The sequence below is a fragment of the Hemiscyllium ocellatum genome, chromosome 17 (genome assembly GCF_020745735.1).
Source record: "Hemiscyllium ocellatum isolate sHemOce1 chromosome 17, sHemOce1.pat.X.cur, whole genome shotgun sequence".
In the NCBI taxonomy this organism is placed as follows: domain Eukaryota; kingdom Metazoa; phylum Chordata; class Chondrichthyes; order Orectolobiformes; family Hemiscylliidae; genus Hemiscyllium; species Hemiscyllium ocellatum.
This window is the reverse complement of record NC_083417.1, coordinates 164315-189544: the sequence shown is the minus strand read 5'-3', so window position 1 is coordinate 189544 and position 25230 is coordinate 164315. Positions and strand designations below refer to the sequence as shown.

The window sequence follows — 25230 nt, the reverse complement described above, 5'->3', positions numbered from 1 at the left end:
TGGCTCACTATGTCCCTTACATTGTCTGGCCTATATGTGACTCTCGACCCACAGCAATGTGGTTGACTCTGAACTGCCCTCTGGGATATTGGGATTGCAAAATAAATGTTAGTCAAACCAGTGATGCCCTTTTCCCATGAACAGATTAAAAAGAACTGTTCCTGTTTTCTGTATTTCTAACTGGTTAGTGGTGTAACATTAATCCCACTGAGTACTAAGCAGCACGGCTTTCATCTGTGGAGCTGGTGAAACCTAAAATGAGGTGATTGATTCAGCCATCCTGTTTATGCTGCTCACTTGCAAGTGTCACGCTGATTCTGCGCTGCTCTGTAGGCTGAACTGTAATATGGACAGAGATTAGCAAAATATCCTTGGATGAAAAGTTATTCACCATCAAAGTGATTACATGATGTGTTATTGACTGTCAACAATGAAATCAGACTTAGATCCATTTGATAGGAATTTCTCTGGAAAGAGTAAAAGAGGATGCAACCAATCTTTCGTAGACCAAGAGTCACCAGTTCACACCCAACACTCTACTGGAATGATCCAAATTAAGTTTCATGTGAATCACTTCATGTAAATAATGAACTTTGTACATACTTTTAAATTATATTAAACTTGTGTTAAATAATTCAGACTGAAAGCACAGTTCTTGTTACAACAGATGCCCAGCAAGTTGTTCAGCGCCTGCTCATTTGTCGCATTCAATATCAGCTGTGGTGCAATTCTCTTGAGGTTGAAAATGTTCCTCACAGAATTCACGAATGCGGTGACAAGCCTCAAGCATTAAGCCTTCTGGAACAGTTAACACCACTCTGAAGAAGTTTGGATATTCGAAGCACTGCAGACAAAATGATAAGTTACACACTACATACAAACATTTTGCATTTTCTGAGGCACAAAGCAAATTTCTGGAGAAGCATTGGTTTAAAATGCTATTTCTCATTATCAACATGCTGATATCTCACAACCCTCGCTGAAACTCTCTGATATATGCCGCACTACTCACCTCAACACTGACATACCCCACACTCCTCACTGTAACACTTTAATACACCTCACACTATCCATTATAACTGTTGTGGTTCTGTTCACCGAGCTGGGAATTTGTGTTGCAGACGTTTAGTCCCCTGTCTAGGTGACATCCTCAGTGCTTGGGACCCTCCTGTAAAGCTCTTCTGTGATCTTTCTTCCGGCATTCATAGTGGTTTGTATCTGCCGCTTCCGGTTGTCAGTTCCAGCTGACAGTGGCCGGTATATTGGGTCCAGGTTGATGCGCTTATTGATTGAATCTGTGGACGAGTGCCATGCCTCTAGGAATTCCCTGGCTGTTCTCTGTTTGGCTTGTCCGATAATAGTAGTGTTGTCTCAGTTGATTTCATGTTGCTTGTCATCTGCATGTATGGCTACTAAGGATAGCTGGTCGTGTCGCTTATTATTGTCGTTTATTTTCCTACTATTATAGGACAAGCCAAACAGAGAACAGCCAGGGAATTCCTAGAGGCATGGGACTCATCCACTGATTCAATCAACAAGCACATCAACCTGGACCCAATATACCGGCCACTGCAACGGACAGCTGGAACTGACAACCGGAAGCGGCAGAGACAAACCACTACAAATGCCGGAGGAAAGATCACAGAAGCGCTTCACAGGAGGGTCCCAAGCACTGAGGGTGTCACCTAGACAGGGGACGAAATGTCTGCAACACAAATTCCCAGCTCGGCGAACAACGAGCACCCGAGCTACAAATCTTCTCACAAACTTTATCCATTATAACATTCTGATATAACCCACACTCCTTGCTGTAACATTGACATACCCCACACCCCTCACTGTCACATCTTGATACACTCCAAACCCTTATTGCCACACTCAGATATGCCCCTCTCCCCCTCAATGTAACACTGATATATCCCTCATCACTCACTGTAACTATCTGATATATCTAACACCCCTAATTGTAACACCAATATATCCCACACACCTTACTGTAACACTTTGATGTATCAGACCCAGCCTAATATTTTGAGTAGTAACATGAACGATATCCATCACTAACAGGATTTTTTAATTCACTAATGGGCTGGAAGAAGTCACTGACAAGCACCATATTTATTGGCCTGTTCCTAGTTGCCATTGAGATGCTTCTGTTACGTCAAAAAAACATTCTGCCAATCACACAAATCAGCAAATGTGGCATATGAATTTCAGGGCCAGTATGATGACGAATATGCAAGCCATACATTCAATGACGAGTGGTTTGTGTCAAACAATATGTCCTTTTCAGCTGTTCACAACAAGCAAGATACTAACTGTATCCAACCAGCCTGCATTCACAACACAGCATTAGAACATAGAACATAGAAAAGTACAGCACAGCACAGAACAGGCCCTTTGGCCCACGGTGTTGTGCCAAGGATTAATCCTAATGTAAAATAAAATAACTTAACTTACGCACCCTTCAATTCACTGCTATCCATGTGCATGTCCAGCAGTTGCTTAAATGTCGCTAATGACTTCGCTTCCACCACCACCGCTGGCAACGCACTCCATGCATTCACAACTCTCTGCGTAAAGAACCTTCCTCTGACGTCCCCTCGATACCGTTCTCCTAATATCTAAAAACTATGACTCCTCGTGCCAGTCAGTCCTGCCCTGGGGAAATGTCTCTGGCTATTGACTCTATCCTTGCCTCTCAGGTCTCCTCTCTTCCTCCTCCTCTCCAGAGAGAAAAGTCCAAGCTTAGTCAACCTCTCTTCATAAGGCAAGCCCTCCAGTCCAGGCAGTATCCTCATAAACCTTCTTTGCACCCTCTCCAAAGCCTCTGTATCTTTCCTATAGTAGGGCGACCAGAACTGGACACAGTATTCCAAGTGTGGTCTCACCAGGGACTTGTAGAGCTGCAGCAAAACCTCACAGCTCTTAAACTCGATCCCCCTGTTAATGAAAGCCAAAACACCATATGCTTTCGTAACAACCCTATCCACTTGGGTGGCAACTTTGAGGGATCTATGCACTTGAACACTCAGATCCCTCTGTTCCTCCACACTGCCAAGAATCCTGTCTTTAATTCCATATTCAGCATTCAAGTCCCACCTTCCAAAATGCATCACTTCGCATTTATCCAGGTTGAACTCCATCTGCCATTTCTCAGCCCAGTTCTGCATCCTGTCTATGGCGCGCTGCAGCCTGCAGTAGCCCTCGATACTATCGATGACACCTCCAACCTTTGTGTCATCTGCAAATTTACTAACCCACCCCTCAACCTCCTCATCCAAATCATTTATAAAAACTACAAAGAGCACAGGCCTAAGAACAGAGCCCTGTGGGACCCCACTCATCACTGACCTCCAAGCAGAATACTTTCCATGATGTGATTTTACAAGAGGTTCCTCAAAGGAAGCCATATGGATAGAGCTTAAAAACCAAGAAGGAGCTGTCACATTGCTGAGGGTATATAGTTTGACAGAAATAGAAGAGCAGATTTGTAGGCAGATATGGTGGGTGATAGCCTAGTGGTATTATTGCTTCAATATTAATCCAGAGACCCCAGGTACTGTTCTGAGGACCTGGGTTCAAATCCTGCCATGGCAGAATTTGAATTCAATAATAATCTGGAAATAAAAATCTAATGATGACCTTGAAACCATTGCTGATTGTCAGGGAAAAAAACTCATCTGGTTAACTAATGCTTTTTAGGAAAAGAAGTCCTTACCTGGTCTGGCCTGCATGTGACCCAGACCTTCAACAATGAAGTTGACTCTTACCTACCCTGTGGCAATTAGGGATAGGCAATAAATGTACCGAGCCAGAGATGTTCAGATTCATGAATGAATAAAAATAAATCAGAAAAGTATAAAGTGAGTAGAGGATTTAAACTTCCTGAGCATTAACCGGGGTAGTCATAGTGTGAAAAGTTCAGAGGGAACAGAATCCTTAACATGCATCCAAGAGATTTTTAAGGCTGTGCATAGAAGACCCCACAAGACATAGAGTGGTCCTGGACTTAGTTCCGGTTACTGAAAATGTGTTGCTGGAAAAGCACAGCAGGTCAGGCAGCATCCAAGGAACAGGAGAGTCGAGGTTTTGGGCATGAGCCCTTCTTCAGGAATGAGGAAAGTGTGCCAACCAGGCTAAGATAAAAGGTAGGGAGGAGGGACTTGGGGGAGGGGCATTGGAAATGCAATAGGTGGAAGGAGATTACGGTGAGGGTGATAAAGTGAGGGTGATAGGCCGGAGTGGGGGTGGGGGCGGAGAGTTCAGGAAGAAGATTGCAGGTTAGGAAGGTGGTGCTGAGTTCGAGGGTTGGGACTGAGACAAGGTGGGGGGAGGGGAAATGAGGAAACTGGAGAAATCTGAGTTTATCCCTTGTGGTTGGAGGGTAAGCCAAGATTTTACATAAGGTCAGATATGATTTGGCAAACATGGACTGGGAGCAGATACTTCCAGATAAATCTGTGTCAGAACAGTGGGATGCACTCAAGAAGGTAACAGGGAGTGCATAGAGCCAACATGTTCCAATAAAGATAAAGGTGAGAATAAAAAAATCCTGTGATCCCAGGCTAGCAAGGGATTATATGGCATCAAATAAAGAAACAAAGGGAGGCATTTGGTAGGTTCCGAGGGCTCAAAACAGCAGCAGCCTGAGAGGAGTACAGAAATGATCAGAGATAGGCAAGATGGTTTAGTGCGGGGGAGATCATGCCTTACCAACTTAGAGTTCGTTGAGGAAGTGACTAAGTTGATAGATGAAGGATGTCATATACATGGACTTTAGTGAGGCATTTTGATATGTTTCCCATGGTAGACTAATGGATAAAGTGAAGTCACATGGTGTGCAGGGTGTTCTAGCTAGGTGGATAAAGAACTGGTTGAGCAACAGGAGACAGAGAATAGTAGTTAAAGGGAGTTTCTCAAAGTGGAGGAAGGTGACCAGTGGTGTTCCACAGGAGTCAGTGTTGGGGCCACTGTTGTTTCTGATATACGTAAATGATCTGGAGAGGGCACTGTTGGCATGATCAGCAAGTTTGCAGATGACACAAAGATTAGTGGAGTAGCAGAAAGCATAAGGGACTATTAAAGAATACAGGAGGATATAGACAGACTGAAAAGTGGGCAGAAAAGTTGCAAATTGAATTCAATCCAGACAAATATGAGGTGATGCATTTAGGCAAGTCTAATTCTAAAGTGAATTATACAATGGACAGAAGAGTCTTGGGAAAAGTTGATGGGCAGGGAGATCTGGGAGTTCAGGTCCATTGTACCCTGAAGGTTGCTGCGCAGGTGGATAGAGTTGTCAAGAAGGCATATGGTATGCTTGCCTTCACTGGACGGGGTATTGGGTATAAGAGCTGGCAAGTCATGTTATCATCGTACAAGATATTGGTTCGGTCACGTTTAGAATGCTGTGTACAGTTCTGGTCGCCACATTACCAAAAGGATGTGGACACTTTGGAGAGGGTGCAGAGAAGGTTTACGAGGATGTTGCCTGGTCTGGAAGGTGCTAGCTATGAAGAAAGGCTGAGTAGGTTAGGTTTGTTTTTATTAGAAAAAAGGAGATTGAGGGGGGACCTGATTGAGGTTTACAAAATCATGAAGGGTATAGACAGGGTGGATAGAGATAAGCTTTTTCTCAGGGTGAGGGATTCAATAATGACAGGTCATGCTTTCAAGGTGAGAGGTGAAAACTTTTAGGAGGATACACGTGGCAAGTACTTCACACAGAGGGTGGAGGGTATCTGGAATGCGTTGCCAGCAGAGGTGACAGAGACAGGCATGGTAGATTCTTTTAAGATATGTCTGGACAGATACATGAGTAGGTGGGGAGCAGAGGGATACAGATGCTTAAGAATTGGGCGACAGGTTTAGACAGTATATTTGGATCGGCCCAGGCTTGAAGGGCCGAAGGGCCTGTTCCTGGGCTGTAAATTTTCTTTGTTTCTTGTTCTTTGTTCTAAAGAGTAAGGGGAAATTTGGAAAGGAAATGAGGAGAATAAAAAGGGAACATAAAAGGATAATGGCAGATAAAATAAAGAAAAATTCAAAATTATTTTGCAGGTACATTGAATTATACTTACTTAAGTTCAGCATAGTTGTATCTGATTCAAGTTTTTTACTCTGAAACTGAATGCTAAATTCTAACCTGTTATGTGATATATTCCAAGGGGAAATCTTACTCAGGGATCATTTATTAAACATGCTAGATCCAAACTACCCTGATCATTTAGTATCATGAAAATATGAGCAGAAGTAAACATGGAGGAGGCCATTCAGTCCCTCAGGCTAGCTCTGCCTTGCATTAAGATAGCAGTTGATCTGATTATGATCTTAACATCACTTCCTGCCTAATCCTATAACCACTGAGTCCCTTATGAATTGAAATCTATCAAATTCAGGAGAAAGATTTGAAAAGGACTCGAGGGCAATTTCTTTTACACAGAGAGTGGTACGTGAGTAGAATAAACTGTCAGAAAAAGTAGTAGATGCAGGTATAGTTACAACATTTAAAAGGCATTTGGATAAGTTCATGAATAGGAAAGGTACAGCGGGATATTGGCCAAGGGCAGGTAGGTGGGATTAGTTTAGTTTGAGTACATGGTCAGTGTGGACTGAAGGGTCTGTTTCCATGTTGTATGACTCTAGAAACATATTCAATAATTTAGCCTCCACTGCTCTCTGGGGAAGAGAATTCCAAAGGCTAATAACACTGAAAGAATATGTTCCTCCTCATGTCCATCATATATGGAAGAGCAGAGTCCCCCAAGAAATGAAACATCTCTCACTATTACCCTGTCAAGCCCACCCAGAGCTTCATATGTTTCAACAAGATCACTTCTCATCAACAAAATTTTGAAACTGTTCTATGTAACAAAATCTAGATCACTATGTCTATGTATGGAACTGTAGGAAATGGTGAGATTCTAAGTGAATATTTTACATCAATATTTACTATGCAGAAAGATGTGGAAACTAGAAAACTCAGGGAAATAAATAGTGATGCCCTAAAATCTGTCCACATTATAGATGATGAGGTGCTGGAGGTCTTAAAATGCAGAGGGGTAGATAAATCCCTGGCATCTGATCAAGTGTATCCCAGAACATGTGGGAAGCTAGGACAGAAATATCAGAGTTATTTGTATCATTAACAGCCACTGGTGAGGTCCTGGAAGATTGAAAGTGTGACTAATGTGCCAATATTTAAGAAAGGCTGCATGAAAAAGCAAAGGAATGTCAGATTGGTTAACCTAACATCAATGGTGAATTAGTCGTTGGAAGCAATTATGATAGATATGATCTACATGCAAAGAAAGGAAAGGACTGAACAGAGATAGTCAACATGGCTTTGTGTGTGGGAAATTGTGTCTCACAAACTTGAATGATTTTTTTGAAGAGGTGACCAAGAAGATGAGGATAGAATCATAGAGTCATAGAGATGTTCAGCATGGAAACAGACCCTTTGGTCCAACTCAGCCATGCCAACCAGGTACCCCAATCCAATCTTGTCCCACCTGCCCATATCCCTCCAAACCCTTCCTATTCATATACTCATCAGATGACTTTTAACGGTTGCAATTGTACCAGTCTCCACCACTTCCTCTGGCAGCTCATTCCATACATGAACCACATCTGAGTGAAAATGTTGCCCCTTAGGTCTCTTTTATATTTTTCCCCTCTCACCCTAAACCTATACCTTCTAGCTCGAGACTCCCCCACCCCAGGGAAAAGACTTTTCTATTTATCCTATCCATTACCCTCATGATTTTATGAACCTCTATAAGGTCACCCCTCAGCCTCCGACGCTCCAGGAAAAACAGCCCTAGCCTATTCAATCTCTTCCTATAGCTCAAATCCTCCAACCTTGGCAACATCCTTGTAAATCCTTTCTGAACCCTTTCATGTTTCACAACATCTTTCCAATAGGAAGGAGACCATAACTGCATACAATATTCCAACAATGGCCTAACCAATGTTCTGTACAGCTGCAACATGACCTCCCCAACTCCTGTACTCAATACTCTGGCCAATAAAGGAAAGCATACCAAACATCTTCTTCACTATCCTATCTACCAGCAACTCCACTTTCAAGGAGTTATGAATCTGTACTCCAAGGTCTCTTTGTTTAGCAACACTCCCTAGACAGTGGTAGACATTGTCTCCATACACTTTAACAAGGCCTTAGACAAGGTGGCGCATGGTAGTCTGAGTAGTAACATTAAATCACATGGGATCCTGGAGAGCTAGCCAATTGGATACAAAATTGGCTTGACTGTAAGAAACAGAGGGTGGTGATAGAGGGTTGTTGTTCAGACTGCAGGCCTGCAATCTGTGGTGTAACTCAAGAATTGGTGCTACATCTAGTGTTGTTTGTCATTTATATGAACAATCTAGATGAGAATACAGGTGGTATGATTAGTTAGTTTGCAGATTATTCCAAAATTGGTGGCATACTGGAAAATGAAGGAGGTTATCTAAGGAGAGCTTGCATAGACTGAGACCGTTTTCCCTTGGAGGATAGAAGGCTGAGAGGGACCTTACAGAGATTTACAGAGATCAAATCATAAAGAGGAATATCCAATGTCATTTCCCCAGGATTGGGGCAGCACGGTGGCTCAGTGGTTAGCACCGCTGCCTCACAGTGCCAGGGACTCAGGTTCAATTCCAGTCTCAGGTGACTGTCTGTGTGGAGTTTGCACATTCTCCCCGTGTCTGTGTGGGTTTCCTCTGGGTGCTCCGGTTTCCTCCCACATGTGCCGATTAGGTGGATTGGCCATGCTAAATTGCCCACAGTGCTATGTGCATTAGTCAGGGGGAAATGTGTCTGGGTGGGTTACTCTTTGGAGGGTCGGTGTGGAAGGGCCTGTTTCCACACTGTAGGAAATCTCATCTAATCTAAGCTAATCAAAATTAGAGGGCATAGGTTTGAGGTGATAAGGCAGAGATTTAAAAGGGACCTGAGGGGCAACATTTTCACACAGAGGGCGGTATGTATATGGTACAAGAGGTAGATACAAATACAACATTTAAAAAATATTTGAACAGGTACATGGATAGGAAAGGTTTAAATGGATATAGACCAAATGTAGGCAAATGGAACTAGTCCAGTTTAGGGAAACCTGGTTGGCATGGGTGCATTTGTCTGATTGGTCTGTTTCCATGCCATATGACACTATTGATATGTATCAGAAGGAGCAGGGGTCCTAATGCAGGCCCCCTGGAAAACTCCAACACAAACCACCCTCTCGTCTGAAAAGCACCATTTCCTGACATTCAGCCAATTCTGTATCCATGTTGCCACTATCCCTTTTATTCCAAGATGTATAACTTTCTTCACAGATCTGTTTTGTGGAACTCTATCAGTTGTCTTTTGGAAGTCCATGTACACCACATCAACTACATTAGTTTCATCAACCCTCTTTGCTGCCTCATCAAAAAAACTCAAGAAGCTGGTTAAACATAATCTTCCTTAAACAAATCAATAATGGTTTTCTTTAGTTAATCTGCAGGTAACTTACCAATTGTTAATTTTGTCTCAGATTAGCAAGTTTTGAGATTTGTAGCTCAGGTTGAGGTTCTGGGTGTAGGTTTGCTCACTGAGCTGGAAGGTTCATTTCCAGATGTTTCGCCACCCTACTAGGTAACATCTTCACTGGGCCTCAGGCGAAGCACTGTACATGATTCCTGTTTTCTATTTAAATGTTTGGGTTTCTTTGGGTTGGTGATGTCATTTCATGTGGTAATGTCATTTCCTGTTCTTTTTCTTAGGAGATGGTAGATGGGGTTTAACTCAATGTGTCTCAAATTATTGTTTCTAAAACATTCCCCACCAAGGTTAAATTGGCTAGCCAATGGTTATTGGGTTTACCTTTAATCCTCTTTTAATCATAAGTGTAAGATCTAAATTCTCCAGTCATTTAGCACCATCCTGAGTCTAAAAAAGATCGGAAAATTATGGATAGTAGTTCTGCAATGCCACCTCCACTCTACCCCCAACCTGCATCTCACTCAAACCTGAAAACTTAACAACTTTAAGTCCTGCCAGCCTATCTTCATTAATTTTTACCAATCAACTGTTTCAACACTATTCTCTTCCACTATGATTTGAGCAGCATTTTTTTTCCTTAGTAAAAACAGATGATTGGTAGTTATTTACTATCTCAGTACCTAACCTATGCCCTCTGTTGTCATACATAATATCCTTCTTAAGCCCTTAGTCTATTTCAAACCTTCTTTTGGATTCCCAGTCACATTTCCTAATCTCCCTTTAATTCTCTTTTTTTCTTTTTCAATTTCCCACCTGAACCTTCAACATTGAGCCTGGTTTTCAATTGTATTAATCACTCAACAATTTTCATGCTTTTGCAAGGTTTGTGAAGGTTTGTAGCTCAGGTTGAGATTTAGGGTGTAGGTTTGCTCGCTGAGCTGTAGGTTTGATATCCAGACGTTTCATTACCTGGCTCGGTAACATCATCAGTGGCAACCTCCAAGTGAAGTGAAGCTGTTATCTTCTGCTTTCTATTTATATCTTTCTCCTGGATGGGGTTCCTGGAGTTTGTGGTGATGTCATTTCCTGTTTGTTTTCTGAGGGGTTGATAGATGGTATCTAGATTTATGTGTTTATTTATGGCGTTGTGGTTGGAGTGCCAGGCCTCTAGGAATTCTCTGGCATGTCTTTGCTTAGCCTGTCCCAGGATAGATGTGTTGTCCCAGTCAAAATGGTGGTTTTTTTCTTCCGTGTGTAGGGCTACGAGAGAGAGGGGGTCATGTCTTTTTGTGGCTAGCTGGTGTTCGTGTATCCTGGTGGCTAACTTTCTTCCTGTTCGTCCTACGTAGTATTTGTGGCAGTCCTTGCATGGAATTTTGTAGACAACATTGGTTTTGTCCATGGGTTGTACTGGGTCTTTTAAGTTTGTTAGTTTTTGTTTGAAAATGTTGGTGGATTTGTGTGCTACTAGGATTCGGAGGGATCTTAGTAGTCTGGCTGTCATTTCTGAAACTTCTTTGATGTATGGTAAGGTGGTTAGGGTTTCTGGCTGTGTTTGGTCAGCTTGTTGTGGCTTGTTCTTGAGGAATCTGTGCAGTATTTTTTGAATACCCCATTCTTCTTGAATACGTTGTGTAGGTGGTTCTTCTCTGTTTTCCAAAGTTCGTCTGTGCTGCAGTGTGAGGTGGCTCGTTGGAATAGTGTTCTGATACAGCTTTGTTTATGTGTGTATGGGGATGGTTGCTGGTGTAGTTAAGTATTTGGTCAGTGTTTGTCGGTTTTCAGTATACGCAGGTTTGTAGTTCTCTGTTGTCCATTCTTTCAACTGTGACGTCCAGGAATGCAAGTTTGTTGTCGGTTTCTTCCTCCTTGGTGAACTTTATGCCTGTGAGGGTGCTGTTGATGATGTTAAATGTCTCTTCTATCTTGTTTCGTTTTGTGATGAAAAAGGTGTCATCTATGTAGCGGACCCAGATTTTTGATTTGATGGTTGGTAGGGCTGTTTGTTCTAGTCTTTGCATTACCACTTCTGCTATGAATCCTGATACTATCAGAACACTATTACAAACAGGAAGAAAGTTAGCCACCAGGATACACGAACACCAGCTAGCCACAAAAAGACACGACCCTCTCTCCCTTGTAGCCCTACACACGGAGTAAAAAAGCCACCATTTCGACTGGGACAACACATCTATCCTGGGACAGGCTAAGCAAAGTCATGCCAGACAATTCCTAGAGGCCTGGCACTCCAACCACAACGCTATAAACAAACACATAGATCTAGATACCATCTATCAACCCCTCAGAAAACGAACAGGAAATGACATCAGCACAAACCCCAGGAAACCCATCCAGGACAAACATATAAATAGAAAACAGGAGGTCGCCACTGATGATGTTACCTAGCCAGGTAATGAAACGTCTGGACATCAAACCTATAGCTCAGCGAGCAAACCTACACCCTAAATTTTCATGTTTCTTTTTGATTTTGATTTGATTTATTATTGTCACTTGTACCAATATACAGTGAAAAGTATTGTATTGTGTGCTAATCAGACAAATTGTACATTACGTACGTATATCAAGGTAACAGAACTGAATGTAGAACAGAGTTTTACAGCTACAGAGAAGGTGCAAAGAAAGATCAACTCTAATACATGAGAGGTCTGTTCAGAAAAGTGTCATATCACTGGGGAAGAAGTTGCTCTTGAATCTGTTGCACTGGTTTTTTCAAATGTTTGCATCTTTTGCTGATAGAAGACAGTGGAAGAGTATAATGAGGGTGGAAGGTGAGGGAGCTTCATCTTGCTTCTGTATCTCTTTTGTCAGAGAGGGGATGTTGGATTTATTCTACCTGTAGGTCTACAACCCTCCTACAGTTGTAAATTATCCTCTATTTGTTAATTCTATCATGTCGATTGCCTGATATGATCAAAAGACATAGGAGCAGAAACTAGGCCATTCAGCGCATCGAGTCTGTTCTGCCATTCAAACATGGCTAATAGGGTTTTTCAACCCCATTCTCCTGCTTTCTTCCCATAACATTTGATTTCCTTGACAATCAAGAACCTTATCTATCGCTGTTTTAAATCTATAGGTTTTATATATATGTATATTCTCTTTGGCATTAACCCTACCTTGTCTGCTCTGTGAGATTCCCCATTCTTCTCTTTTGTAGTAGTTCCACTTTAACAGCTGAGTAATTTTTCCATAGTAAGGGGAAGGGTAATGTTCTGCCTGCACATCGTGTTGTGATGCTGGGTGCATGTATGACCTTAGCATTTTTAATAAATCTGCCTTTGGCAGGTCTCACTGTAGCTCACAACAGCTGAGAACTAAAAGCAAAATGTGCTGAATCTCAGCAGGTCTGGCAACATAGAGTCATAGAGATGTACAGCTTGAAAATTGACCCATTGGCCCAACTAGTCCATCCTGACCAGAAATCCTAAATTAATCTCGTCCCATTTGCCAGCATTTGGCCCATATCCAACTAAACCCTTCCTATTCATATACTCATTCAGATGCCTTTTAAATGCTGTTGTTGTACCAGCCTCCACCACTTTCTATGGCAGCTCACTCCATATAAACACCACCCTTTGTGTGAAAAAGTTGCGCCTTAGGTTCTTTTTAAATCTTTCTCCCTCTTGCCCTAAACCTAAGCCCTGTAGTTTTGGACTCTCCTACCCTGGGGGAAAACACCTTGACTATTTACCTTATCCATGCCCCTCAGTCTCTATAACATCTATGGGAACAGAAACCAAGTTTCTAATCAGATGCGACCTCTTCAGGATGGGACATTAGCTTGAAATGTTGATTTTATTTCTCCCTACATAGACTTTGCTAGACTTGCTCAGTTTTTCCAGCACGTTATGTTTTTTTATTACTGATTTGCAACATCTACAGAAACTTTGTTTTTACTTTAGTTGAGGACTGCCTTCTGCTGATGGCCCTGTGGGGAGTGAGAAGCCAGCGAGAAAAGCGTCAGCATCTTTTCTGTTGTCATAGGTAGTCACAACACCACAAAGGAAGGTCATCATTGAAGAACAGTGGGATTCTAGGCTTAAATACTTCCTCCAGCCTCACTGCAGAATTAGTTTTAAGACAAAGTTCTAGGTTATGTTTATAAAATGAAGTTACCGTTGCAGGAAGACAGAAAACTGACTGTTCCGCGATCAACCTTTCAGTAAAGTCAATGTCACTCTCAAATTCTGGAAAATCATCCACATCAATTCCAACCTGGAACAAAGGGATTACATCAGTCAGGTCTTTGAGATTTTGAAGCTTTTGTCTTTTTGTAGCTTGACACAACTCACCATCAAGTACATGGCTCCGCACGGTCTGATTGGCTGTAAGCCAGGAACCATTGAGAGAGCATCAAAACACAGGTCAGCGTTGGACTGAGGAAAGAAAAGTCAAAATTAGCTTGGCCTTCATTTCAGTTTCAATAACCTTTCCTAATTACTCCCATGAATAATCTGCGCTTTCTTGAAATAAATGCACTTGCATCCATTTTTCACCAATACTGAGAAACACTCAGCCCAGACCTTTGACCTAAAAGGCACTTGACTCGTTTTATAGTTTGTTTCATTATTACCCTATAGTCCTGCAATGATTCACTCTATACCCTCACCTGTTAAAATCCCCAGAAACGCTCTCACTCCTGGATTATCTCCCTGGAGCTTCCTCACACCTGGACTGACCCCCATCCCCTGCTCAATCCTGGACTAACCTTCTTCTTCCTCACTCCTGGATTGCCTCTCTTGAAGCCCTTCACTCTTATTGCCCTCCTTCTGCCTTACTCATGAAATCCCTTTGAGCTCCCTCTCCTTTTACTGACAGAAGCCCCAGACAATGCAATGCCAATGACAGTTCAGACTTTTAGGAATTGCAGTGTGGGGAAATTTTTGAAATATACGTTTTCAAGATTTACATTTCAGTTGTTAATTGTTTCCTGTGCTCTGGTGTGTTTTGACTGCACCATTGTATGGTAATGAAGAGAATTGAAAACAGTTGAAAGATGGCAAATTGCACGCGGGTAAATCTTATAAATCCCTGGCACAATGCTAAAATGATGGGTGTGTGTACTCCTAGTTATCTTGCCCTGGGAGTCCTCAATATTGACTCTGGATTTCATGAAGACTCATGGCTTCAGGTTAAACATGGGCAAGGAAACCTTCTGCTAATTACCAGGTACCAACCTCCCTCAGCTGATGAATCATTACTCCTTCACGTTGATCAACATTTGGAGGAAGCAGTGAGGATGGCAAGAGCATAAAATGTACTCTGGGTCCAGAATTTCAATGTCCGCCACCAAATATGGCTTAGCAGCAGTATTACTGAATGAATTGATTGGGTCCTAAAAGACATAGCTGCTAGACTGGGTCTCCAGCGGGTGGTGAGGGAACCAATAAGAGGGAAAAACATACATGTCCAAATCCTTGAGGAGAAAGTGAGGACTGCAGATGCTGGAGATCAGAGCTGAAAATGTGTTACTGGAAAAGCGCAGCAGGTCAAGCAGCATCTAAGGAGCAGGAGAGACGACGTTTCGGGCATGAGCCCTTCCTCAGGAATGATTCTCCTGCTCCTTGGATGCTGCCTGGCCATGACCAAATCCTTGCCAATCTGCCGATTGCAGATCCATCTGTCCATGCCAATATTGTTAAGAATGACCACCATACAGTCCTTGTGGAGAAAAAGTCCTGCCTTCACACTGAGAATAACCTCCATTGTGTTGCATGGCATTATCACCATGCTAAATGAGACAGACTTCAAACAGATCTGGCAACTCAAGACTGGGTATCCATGAGGCACTGTGGGCCATTAACAGAAGCAGAATTATATTCCAACACCATCTGTAACCTCATGGTCTGACTTATACCCCACTCAACCATTACCAACAAGCCAGGGGATCAACCCTGGTTCAATTGAGAGGACAGGAGGGCAATCCAGGAGCAGCACCAGGCATACCTGAAGATGAGTGAAGCCACCAAACAGGACTACTTGCATGCCAAAGAGCATTAGCAGCAAGTGATTGACAGAACTAACCAATCCCACAAACAACAGATTAGATCTAAGCTGTGCAGCCCTGCCACATCCAGATATGAATGGAGGTGAGCAATTAAATAACCCACTGAAGGAGGAAGCTGCACAAACATCCCCATCCTCAATGATGGAAGAGCCCAGCACAGCAGTGTAAAAGATAAAGCTGAAGCTTGTGCAGCAATCTTTAGCCAGAAATGCTGAGTGGATAATCCATATCTGCCTCCTCCAGTGGTCCCCAGCATTACAGATACTAGTCTTCAGCCAATTCACTAGATTGTTGAAGACACTGGATACTGCAAAGGGTATGGGCCCTGACAACATTCCGGCAATAGTACTGAAGAATCCTGTTGCAGAACTTGCTGCTCCCCTATCCAAGCTGTTCCAGTGCAGTTACAAAACTAGCATCTACCTGACAATGTGGAAAATTTTGCAGGTATGTCCTGGACACAAAAAGCAGGGCAAATCCAACCCAGCCAATTACTGCCCCATCAGTCCACTCTCGATCATCAGCAAGGTGATGGAAGGTGTCATCAACAGTGCTATCAAGCAGCAGCTGCTCAGCAATAACCTGCTCTGTGATGTCCAGTTTGAATTCCTCCAGGGTCACTCAGTTCCTGATCTCATTACAGCCTTGGTTCAAACAAGGGGAGGTGAGAGTGACAGCCTTTGACATCAAGGCTGCATTGAACTGGGTATGGCATCAAGGAGCCCAAGCAAAACTGGAACCAATGGTTATCAGGGGCAAACTCTCTCGTCGTTGGAGTCATATGTGACACATAGGAAAATGATTATGGTTGCTGGAGGTTAGTCATCTCAGCTCCAGGACATCTCTGCAGGAGTCCCTCAGGGTAGTGTCTTAGGCCCAACCAACTTCAGCTGCTTCATCAATGACTTTGCCACTGTTATAAGGTCAGAAGTGGGGATATTTGCCAATGATTGCACAATGTTTGGCACCATTCGCAACTCCTCAGACACTGAAGCAGTGCATATTTAAATACAACAACATTGAGACAATATCCAGGCTGGTCTGACAAATGACAAGTAATGTTTGTGCCACACAAATGTCAGGCTATAACCATCACCAATAAGAGACACTCTAACCACTGCCTCTTGACATTCAATGGTGTTACCAATCCTGAATCCCCCACTATCAACATCTTGGGCGGGGGGTTATCATTGATCAGAAACTCAACTGGACTCCCTACATAAAAACAACAGGTCAGAGGGTTGGAACACTGCAGTGAGTAACTCACCTCCTGACTCCTGAAAACCTGTTCACAATCTACAAGGCACAGGTCAGGAGTGTGATAGAATACTCCCCATTTGACTGGATGAGTGCACCCTGACAACATTCAATAAGCTTGATACCATCCAGGACAAGGCAGCCTGCTTGATTGGCACCACATTCACAAGCATCCACTTCCTTCACCACCAACAATCAATAGCAGCAGTGTGTGTATCTACAAGATGCAATGCAGATATTCACCAAAGATCCTCAGACAGCAACTTCCAAACCCATGACCACTTTCATCTAGAAGGACAAGGTCAGCAGATACATGGGAACACCATCACCTCCAAGTTCTCCTTGAAGCTACTCACCATCCTGACTTGGAAATGTATCACCATTCCTTCACTATTACTGGGTCAAAACTCTGGAATTCTTTCCCTCAGGGCATTGTGAATCAACCCACATCAGGTGGACTGCAGCGGTTCAAGATGGTAACTCACCTTCACTACCATCTTCACAGGGGCAACTAGGGATGGGCAATAAATACTGGCCAGCCTGTCATGCTCAAATCCCATAAATGAATAGATAAAAAAGAATTACGAATGAAGATTGGCTCATCACCTGAGGGAAGAAACCTTCCTGGTTGGGGTACAGTGAAAGACATACATTGACTCGATTGCTTGACAGAGAGCCAGCACTGACTCAATGGGCTCGCTGCCTAACTTCTGTACAGGTCAGAGGCCACTCAAACTTTGGGATTGACAATTAGCACATCATTACCTTCAGGAAGCTGATGGTTCCATCATAAAACTCTTCAGGTGTTTTGTTCAGAATATTTTCCAGTGCTCCTTGTACAATTGTGCAAGGGCCAAGAATTCTTTGACTCAAAGAGACTAAGCCAGCTCGAATCTGTTGGAACACATTATTAGGAAAAAGTGAGGACTGCAGATGCTGGAAACCAGAGTTTAGATCAGAGTGGTGCTGGGAAAGCACGGCAGGTCAGGCAACATCTGAGGAGCCCGGATGCTGCCTGACCTGCTGTGCTTTTCCAGCATCACTCTGGAACAAATCATTGGTTCAGTTTACATCTTATACAATTCATCCTACATTTAGCCACAACACTGGCTAAATAATTAATTTAAGTTTAATGAGAAAAAGACACATTTTATCAAAGCTCAGGGCAATGCTTTGACCAATCAGAATCAATCATCCATGTTTAAAAATTTAAAACTTCCTGACTATTAACAGCCAGTCATCATTAACGGGTACATTCTATATTGTAATTTGTCTCCCAATCAGAGATCACTTACTAACCAATCGGCACTGTCCTCTCATACAATATAAATGCAGGTTTTCCTGATGTGTGCAAAGTGAAAAACTTTGACAACATGTGGCCTTTCTTAGCGATAATTAAGCCATGCCCAACAAAATGACTATTCACAAATAATTAATTACACATTGCATTATGTGGGCAAATTGCTGTGTCTCTTCGGATGGTAAGGTTTCTGTTCTCAAGTTGAGAAATATTGAAACATGAAGGATGTCATCGAGCAGCTGTATGACATCCTTTTAAGGGAGAAGGATCAACCAGAGGTTGGAGTGTGCTGAGTCCAGGTGAGATGCAATCAGGATAATGAAGGAGATGACAGTGAAAACTACAGAAGTACTGGCAGTAATCTTTCAATTTTCTCGAGACTCAGGGACAGTGCCAAGATGACGAGAAAATTACAAATGTCATAACCTTATTTTTAAAAGATTTAAGAATAAGCCTACCAATTAAAGACAAGTCAGTTTAACTACATGAGTGTAGAAATTTCTTGAAACAATTATTTGGGATAAAATTGACAGTCACATGGAAAAAATCTGGGTGAATTAAGAATAGCCAGAAGACAGAATTTCTCTGCAAAAATCAAGGTGCCTTGGCAAATTTCTACAGTGCATCTTGTAGATAATATATTCTGCTGCAGTGGTGGAAGGAATGGATGTTTCTGAAAGTGGTGCCAATCAAGAGGGCTGCCTTATCATAGATGGTGTCAAGCTTCTTGAATGTTGTTGGATCTTCACTCATCCAAGCAAGTAGGGAGTCTCCCATTACACTCCTGACTTGCGTTTCCCATAGTGGATTATCTCTGGGGAGTCAGGAGGCAAATTTCTCACTGCATGATTTCTATTATCTGACTTGCCCTTGGTCAATGATAATCCCCAGGGTGTTGATAATAGGGGAGTCAGCAATGTTACTATCACTGCATATCAAAAGGAAATGATTAGATTCTCTCAGTAGAGATGGTCATTTCCAAGCACTTGTGTTGCACAAATGTTACTTAGCTGGATTAGATTCCCTAAAGTGTGGAAACAGGCCCTTCGGCCCAACAAGTCCACACCGACCCTCCGAAGAGTAACCCACCCAGACCCATCTCCTTCTGATTAATGAACCTAACACTGGGCAATTTAGCATGACCATTTCACCTGACCTGAACATCTTTGTGACTGTGGGAGGAAACCAGAGCACCCGGAGGAAACCCACGCAGACACTGGGAGAATGTGCAGACTCCACACAGACAGTCACCTGAGGCTGAGATCAAGCCTAGGGACCTGGTGCTAACCACTGAGCCACCGTGCCGCCCCAATACTTGTTATTGATATGCAGAAGAGACTTACAGGAATGGTTCCAGGGAAGAAAAACTTCAGTTATGAGGATAGGTGGAGAGGTTAAAACTATATTCCTTGGAAGGGCAAAGAATGTGAGAAGATTGGATAGAGGCTTTCAAAATTATAAGGGGCCTGATCAGAGTAGAGATTCCAAGAAGCAGTTGAAGGCACTGGATACTGCAAAGACTAGGGCCTTGACAATATTCCAGTGATAGTACATTGCTTCAAACCTTGCCAAACACCCAGCCAAACAGTTCCAATACAGTCTCAACATTGTGCCCAGTTATGTCCTGTACATCAAAAATAGGTCAAATCTTACCCAGCCAGTTAATGCTCCCTCAATGTATTCTTGATAGTCAGTGAAGTGATGGCAGGTATTGTCAACAGTGCTATTAAGCAATACCTTTTCATCAATTCACTTGTGTCCCTGGCTCGGCCAGCATTTATTGCCCACTTCTGGTTGTCATTGAGAAGATGGTAGAGAGCTGTCTTTTTGAACTGCTACTGTCTAGGTGCTGTACATGAACCCACAATACTCTTAAGGAAGGAATTCCAGAATTTTGACACCCCAGCAATAGTGAAGGAATGGTGATATATTTCCAAGTCAGGATGGTGTGTGGTTTGGCTAAGGCAGCTCTCTCAATTTTGGCACTAATCCCCAGATGTAAGTAATGAGGGATTGATAGGTGTGTAGTTTGTCTATCCTGGATGATCTGGATAAAGGAACTTATGACATTGTTGCTAGGTTTGCAGATGACACAAAGATAGGTGGAGGGACAGGGAGTGTTGAGGAAGCGCAGAGGCTGAAGACAGATTTGGACAGAATGAGTGAGTGGGAAAAGAAAACAAGAGCAGAGGTGTACTGCTGAGGATTTGTAAGGCTCTGGTCAGACCACCTTTAGAATATTGCGAGCAGTTTTGGGCCCTGTGTCTAATGAAGGATGTCATTTAGATACATGCCTTCCTCCTCGAACCAAAATAAAAGACTCTGTGAAGAGGGTTGGTAAGGTAGGGATTTTTAAAATCTCTTTTGGCAATTTAAAACAGAGGGGATGGATGCTAGGGCAGTTGCATGCTCCTCTTCAGGATGCAGGGGGTAAGGGTCACCACTAGTGTCTTTGCTGACATCACCTGCAAGAAGTGCACTCAACCCCAGCTCCTCACAGACTGCATTAGGGAATAGGAGCTGGAGCTGGATGAACTTTGCATCATTTGGGAGGCTGAAGGGATGATTGAGGGAAGTTATGGGGATGTAGTCACACCTAAGTTACAGGATAAGGGTAGCTGGGTAACTGTCAGGAGAGGGAAAGGGAATAGGCAGACAGTGCAGGGATCCTCTGTGCCCATTCCCATCAATAATAATTATATCCCTTTGGACACTGTGGGGATCAGCGATCCACCAGGGAAAGCCACAGTGGTCAGGTTTCTGGCACTGGGCCTGGCTTTGTAACTCAGAACGGATGAGTGAGAATAGGAGAGCAACAGTGATAGGAGATTCAGTTGTGAGAGGAACAGACAGGAGATTCTGTGGTCGTGAGCGAGACTCCCAGATGGTGTGTTGCCTCCCGGGTGCCTGGACAGGCATGTCTCAGATTGTGCCTACAAATTCTTACGGGGAAGGGAGAGCAGCCAGAAGTCATGATACACATTGGTACCAATGACATAGCTAGGAAAGGGATTCAGGACCTGAAACATGCATGTAGGAAGTTAGGTTGGAAGCTTAAAGGTAGGATGAGCAGAGTAGTAATCTCAGGATTCCTACCAATGTCATGGACTAGTTAGGCTAGGAACATAGAGCAAGTGCAGCTGAACATGTGGATGCAGAGCTGGTGCAGGAGGGAGGGCTTCAAATATGTGAATTATTAGGATACCTTCTGGGGAAGGTGGGATCTGTACAAGGAAGATGGGTTGTATCTGAACCGGAAAGGTACAATATCCTGGGCAGGTGGTTTGCTAGAGCTCTTTGGGAGGGCTTAAACTAGTTTGGCAGGGTGATGGAAACCGGAGCTACAGATCAGACAATGGGGTAGCTGGTGAACTGACAGATACAGCGTGCAGAGAGTCTGTCAGGAAGGATAGACAGTTGCTAGAACAAAGTTGCAGTCAATGTGATGGTTGAAGTATGTCTATTTTAATGCAAGAAGTGTCAGGGATAAGGGTGATGAACTTAGAGCATGGATCAGTTCTCGGAGGTACGATGTTGTGGCCATTACGAAGACATGGATATCACAGGGGTGGTAATGGTTGTTGGAAGTTTGGGGGTTAGATGCTTCAAAAGGAATAAAGAAGGCGGTAAAAGAGGTTGGGAAGTGGCATTGCCAATCAGGGACAGTATCATAGCTGTAGAAAGGGAGGTCATCAAGGAGGGTTTGTCTACTGAGTCAGTATGGGTGGAAGTCAGAAACAGGAAAGGAACAGTCACTTTATTAGGAGTTTTCTATAGATCCCCCCCCACCCCCCCCCCACCCCACTCCCAATTGCACAGAGGAGCAATTTGGGAGACAGATTTTGGAAAGGTGCCGAAGTAACAGGGTTGTTGTCATGGGTGACTTCAACTACAAATAGTTTGGATGGAGCAGATTTTGTCATGTGTGTCCAGGAAGGATTCCTGATTCAATATGTAGATAGGCCGACTACAGGGGAGGCCATATTGGATTTGGTACTTGACAATGAACCAGGTCAGGTGTCACATCTCTTGGTGGGACAGCAGTTCGATGATAGTGATCACAACTCCCTGACCTTTACTTAATCATGGTGAGACACAGAAGCAGACACCATGGGAAAGTATTTAATTGTGGGGCGGGGGGGAGGAAATTGCATATCTATTAGGCAGGAACTGTGCAGCATAAATTGAGAGCAGATATTCGCAGGGAATTGCATGATAGAAATGTGGAGGTTCTTTAGGGAGCACTTGCCGATAGTGCTGAATAGGTTTGTCCCATTGAGGCAAGGAGGGACAGCAGGGCGAAGGAACCTTGGATGACAATAGATGTGGAACATCTAGCCAAGAGGAAGAAGGAAGTTTACTTAAGTTTGAGGGTGCAAGCATCAGACAGGGCTCAAGAAAATTACAAGTTAGCCAGGAGAGAACTGAAGAATGGACTGAGGAGAGCTGGAACGGAGCATGAGAACGCCTAGGTGAGCAGGATTAAGGAAAATCCCAAGGCATTTTATACTTATATGAGGAACAAGAGGATGGCCAGAGTGAGGGTAATCCAATCAGGGATAGTGGAAGGTACTAAAGTCTGGAGTAAGAGGAGGTAGAGAAGGTCCTTAATGAATACTTTGTTTCAGTATTCACAAGTGAGAGGTCTTTTTCATTTGTGAGGACAATGTGAACAGAGTGATACACTTGAAAACGTTGATGTTAAGAAGGAGGGTGTGCTCAAAATTTTGAAAAAGTTGAGGATAGACAAGTCTGATAAGGTTGCCCATGGTAGACTGATAGAGAAAGTGAACTGAGATGGGGTCCAGAGTGTACTAGCTGGATGGATTGAGAACTGGCTGGGCAGCAGGAGATAGATAGCAGTAGTGAAAGAGAGTTTCTCAAAATTGAAAACTGTGACCAGTGGTGTCCCACAGGGATCCGTGCTAGGACCACTCTTGCTTGTGACATACATAAATGATCTGGAAGAAAGTATAGGTGGTCTGATTAGCAGGGTTGTTGGAGTAGCAGATAGTGAAGGGGACTGTCAGAAACTGCAGCAAAATATAGATAGATTGGAGTGTTAGGCAGAGAAATGGCAGATGGAGTTCAATCTGAGCAAATGTGAGGTGATGCATTTTGGAAGATCCAATTCATGAGCAAACTATACAGTAAATGGAAAAGCCCTGGGGACAATTGATGTACAGAGAAATCTGGGTATCAGGTCCATTGTAGTCTGAAGGTGGCAACGCAGGTTGATAGAGTGATCAAGAAGGCATACGGTATGCTTTCCTTCATTGGACGGGGTATTGAGTACAAGAGTTGGCGAATCATGTTACAATCGTATGTGACTTTGGTTTCGCCACATTTGGAACATTGTGTTCAGTTCTGGGTCACCATATTACCAAAAGTATGGATGTTTTGAAGAGGGTGCAGAGGAGGTTCACCAGGATGTTCACTAGGGCACAGCTATGAAGGGAGGTTGAGTAGATTAGGATTATTTTCATTAGAAAGACAGAGGTTGAGGGGGGACCTGATTGAGGTCTACAAAGTCATGAGAAGTATAGACAAAGTGGATAGTAAGAAGCTTTTTCCCAGATTTGGGGAACTCAACTACTAGGGGTCACGAGTTGAAGGTGAGAGGGGAAAAGTTTATGGAGTTATGAGTGGAAAGTTCTTTACATAGAGGATGGTAGGTGTCTGGAACGCATTGCCAGAGGAGGTGGTATTGGTGGGCACAATAGCGTCATTTAACATGTATCTAGACAAATACATGTATGAGCAGGGAGCAGCGGGATACAGATCCTTAAAAAATAGGCAACAGGTTTAGATTGGTGCAGGCCTAGAGGACCGACGGACCTGTTCCTGTGCTGTAATTTTCTTTGTTCTTTGTTCCCTGGGCCAGACGGAGTATACCCTAGGTTACGACAGGAAGCGAGGGAAGAGATTATTGCACCTTTGGTGATGATTTTTGCATCCTCACTGTCCACTGGCATATTACCAGATGATTGGAGGGTGGCAAATGTTATTCCCTTGTTCAGGAAAGGGAGTAGGGATAACCCTGGGAATCATAGACCAGTCAGTCTTACATTGGTAGTGGGAAAATTATTGGAGAGGATTCTGAGAGATAGGATTTATGATTATTTGGAAAAGCATAGTTTGATTAGAGAGAGTCAACTTGGCGTTGTCAGGGGCAGGTCATGCCTCACAAGTCTTATTGAATTCTTTGAGGATGTGACAAGAAACGCTGATGAAGGTAGAGCAGTGGATGTGGTGTATATAGATTTTATCAAGGCATTTGATAATGTTCCCCATGGTAAACTCATTCAGAAAGTAAGGAGGCATGGAATACAGGGAAATCCGTCTGTCTGGATACAGAATTGGCTGGTAGAAGATAGTAAGTGGAAAGTATTCAGCCGAGAGCTCAGTGACCAGTAGTATTCCACAAGGATCTGTCCTGGGTCCTCTGCTCCTTGTGATTTTTATAAATGACTTGCATGAGGAAGTGGAAGGGTGGGTGAGTAAATTTGCCGATGACACGAAGATTGCTGCAGTTGTGGATAGTGTGGAAGGCTGTTGTAGGTTGCAATGAGACATTGACAGGATACAGAGCTGGGCTGAGAACTGGCAGGTAGAACTCACGCTGGAAAAACGTGAAGTGATTCATTTTTGAACGTTGAATTTGAATGCAGGGTAAAAAGCAAGATTCTTGGCAGTGCAGAGGAACAGAGGGATCTTGAGGTCCATATCCATCGATCCCTCAAAGTTGCCACCCAGGTTGATAAGGTTGTTAAGAAGGCATATGGTGTGTTGGCTTTCATTAGCGGGGGATTGATTTTAACAGCTGCAAGGTTATGCTGCAGCTCTACAAATCCCTGGTTATACCACACACGGAATATTGTGTTCAATTCTGGTTCCGTCATCATAGGAAGAATGTGGAAGTTTTAGAGAAGGTTCAGGGAAGATTTACCAGCTGCTGCCTGGACTGAAGAGCTTGTGTAATGAAAAAAGTTTGAGGGAGCCAGGGCTTTTCTCATTGGAACGAACAAGAATGAGAGGTGACTTGATAGAGATGCACAAGATGATGAGAGGCATAGATAGATTGGATAGCCAGAGACTTTTTCCCAGGGCAGAAATGGCTATAATGAGGTGGCATAATTTTAAGGTGATTGGAGGAAG

The 25230-nt window shown here is 43.2% G+C and overlaps 1 protein-coding gene across 1 annotated transcript in view; it reads right to left on the bottom strand.

Moving 5' to 3' along the window:
• Positions 1 to 694: 694 nt before the first annotated feature.
• Positions 695 to 25230, bottom strand: part of tat (tyrosine aminotransferase) — an 85915-nt gene continuing 61379 nt past the window's right edge. The window contains exons 8-11 of the mRNA XM_060837885.1: positions 17538 to 17666; positions 13801 to 13884; positions 13625 to 13723; positions 695 to 844 (exon numbers count right to left, since the gene is read on the bottom strand). Of these exons, the coding sequence (XP_060693868.1) occupies positions 695 to 844; positions 13625 to 13723; positions 13801 to 13884; positions 17538 to 17666 (462 nt within the window). The remainder of the gene's footprint in view (positions 845 to 13624; positions 13724 to 13800; positions 13885 to 17537; positions 17667 to 25230) is intronic.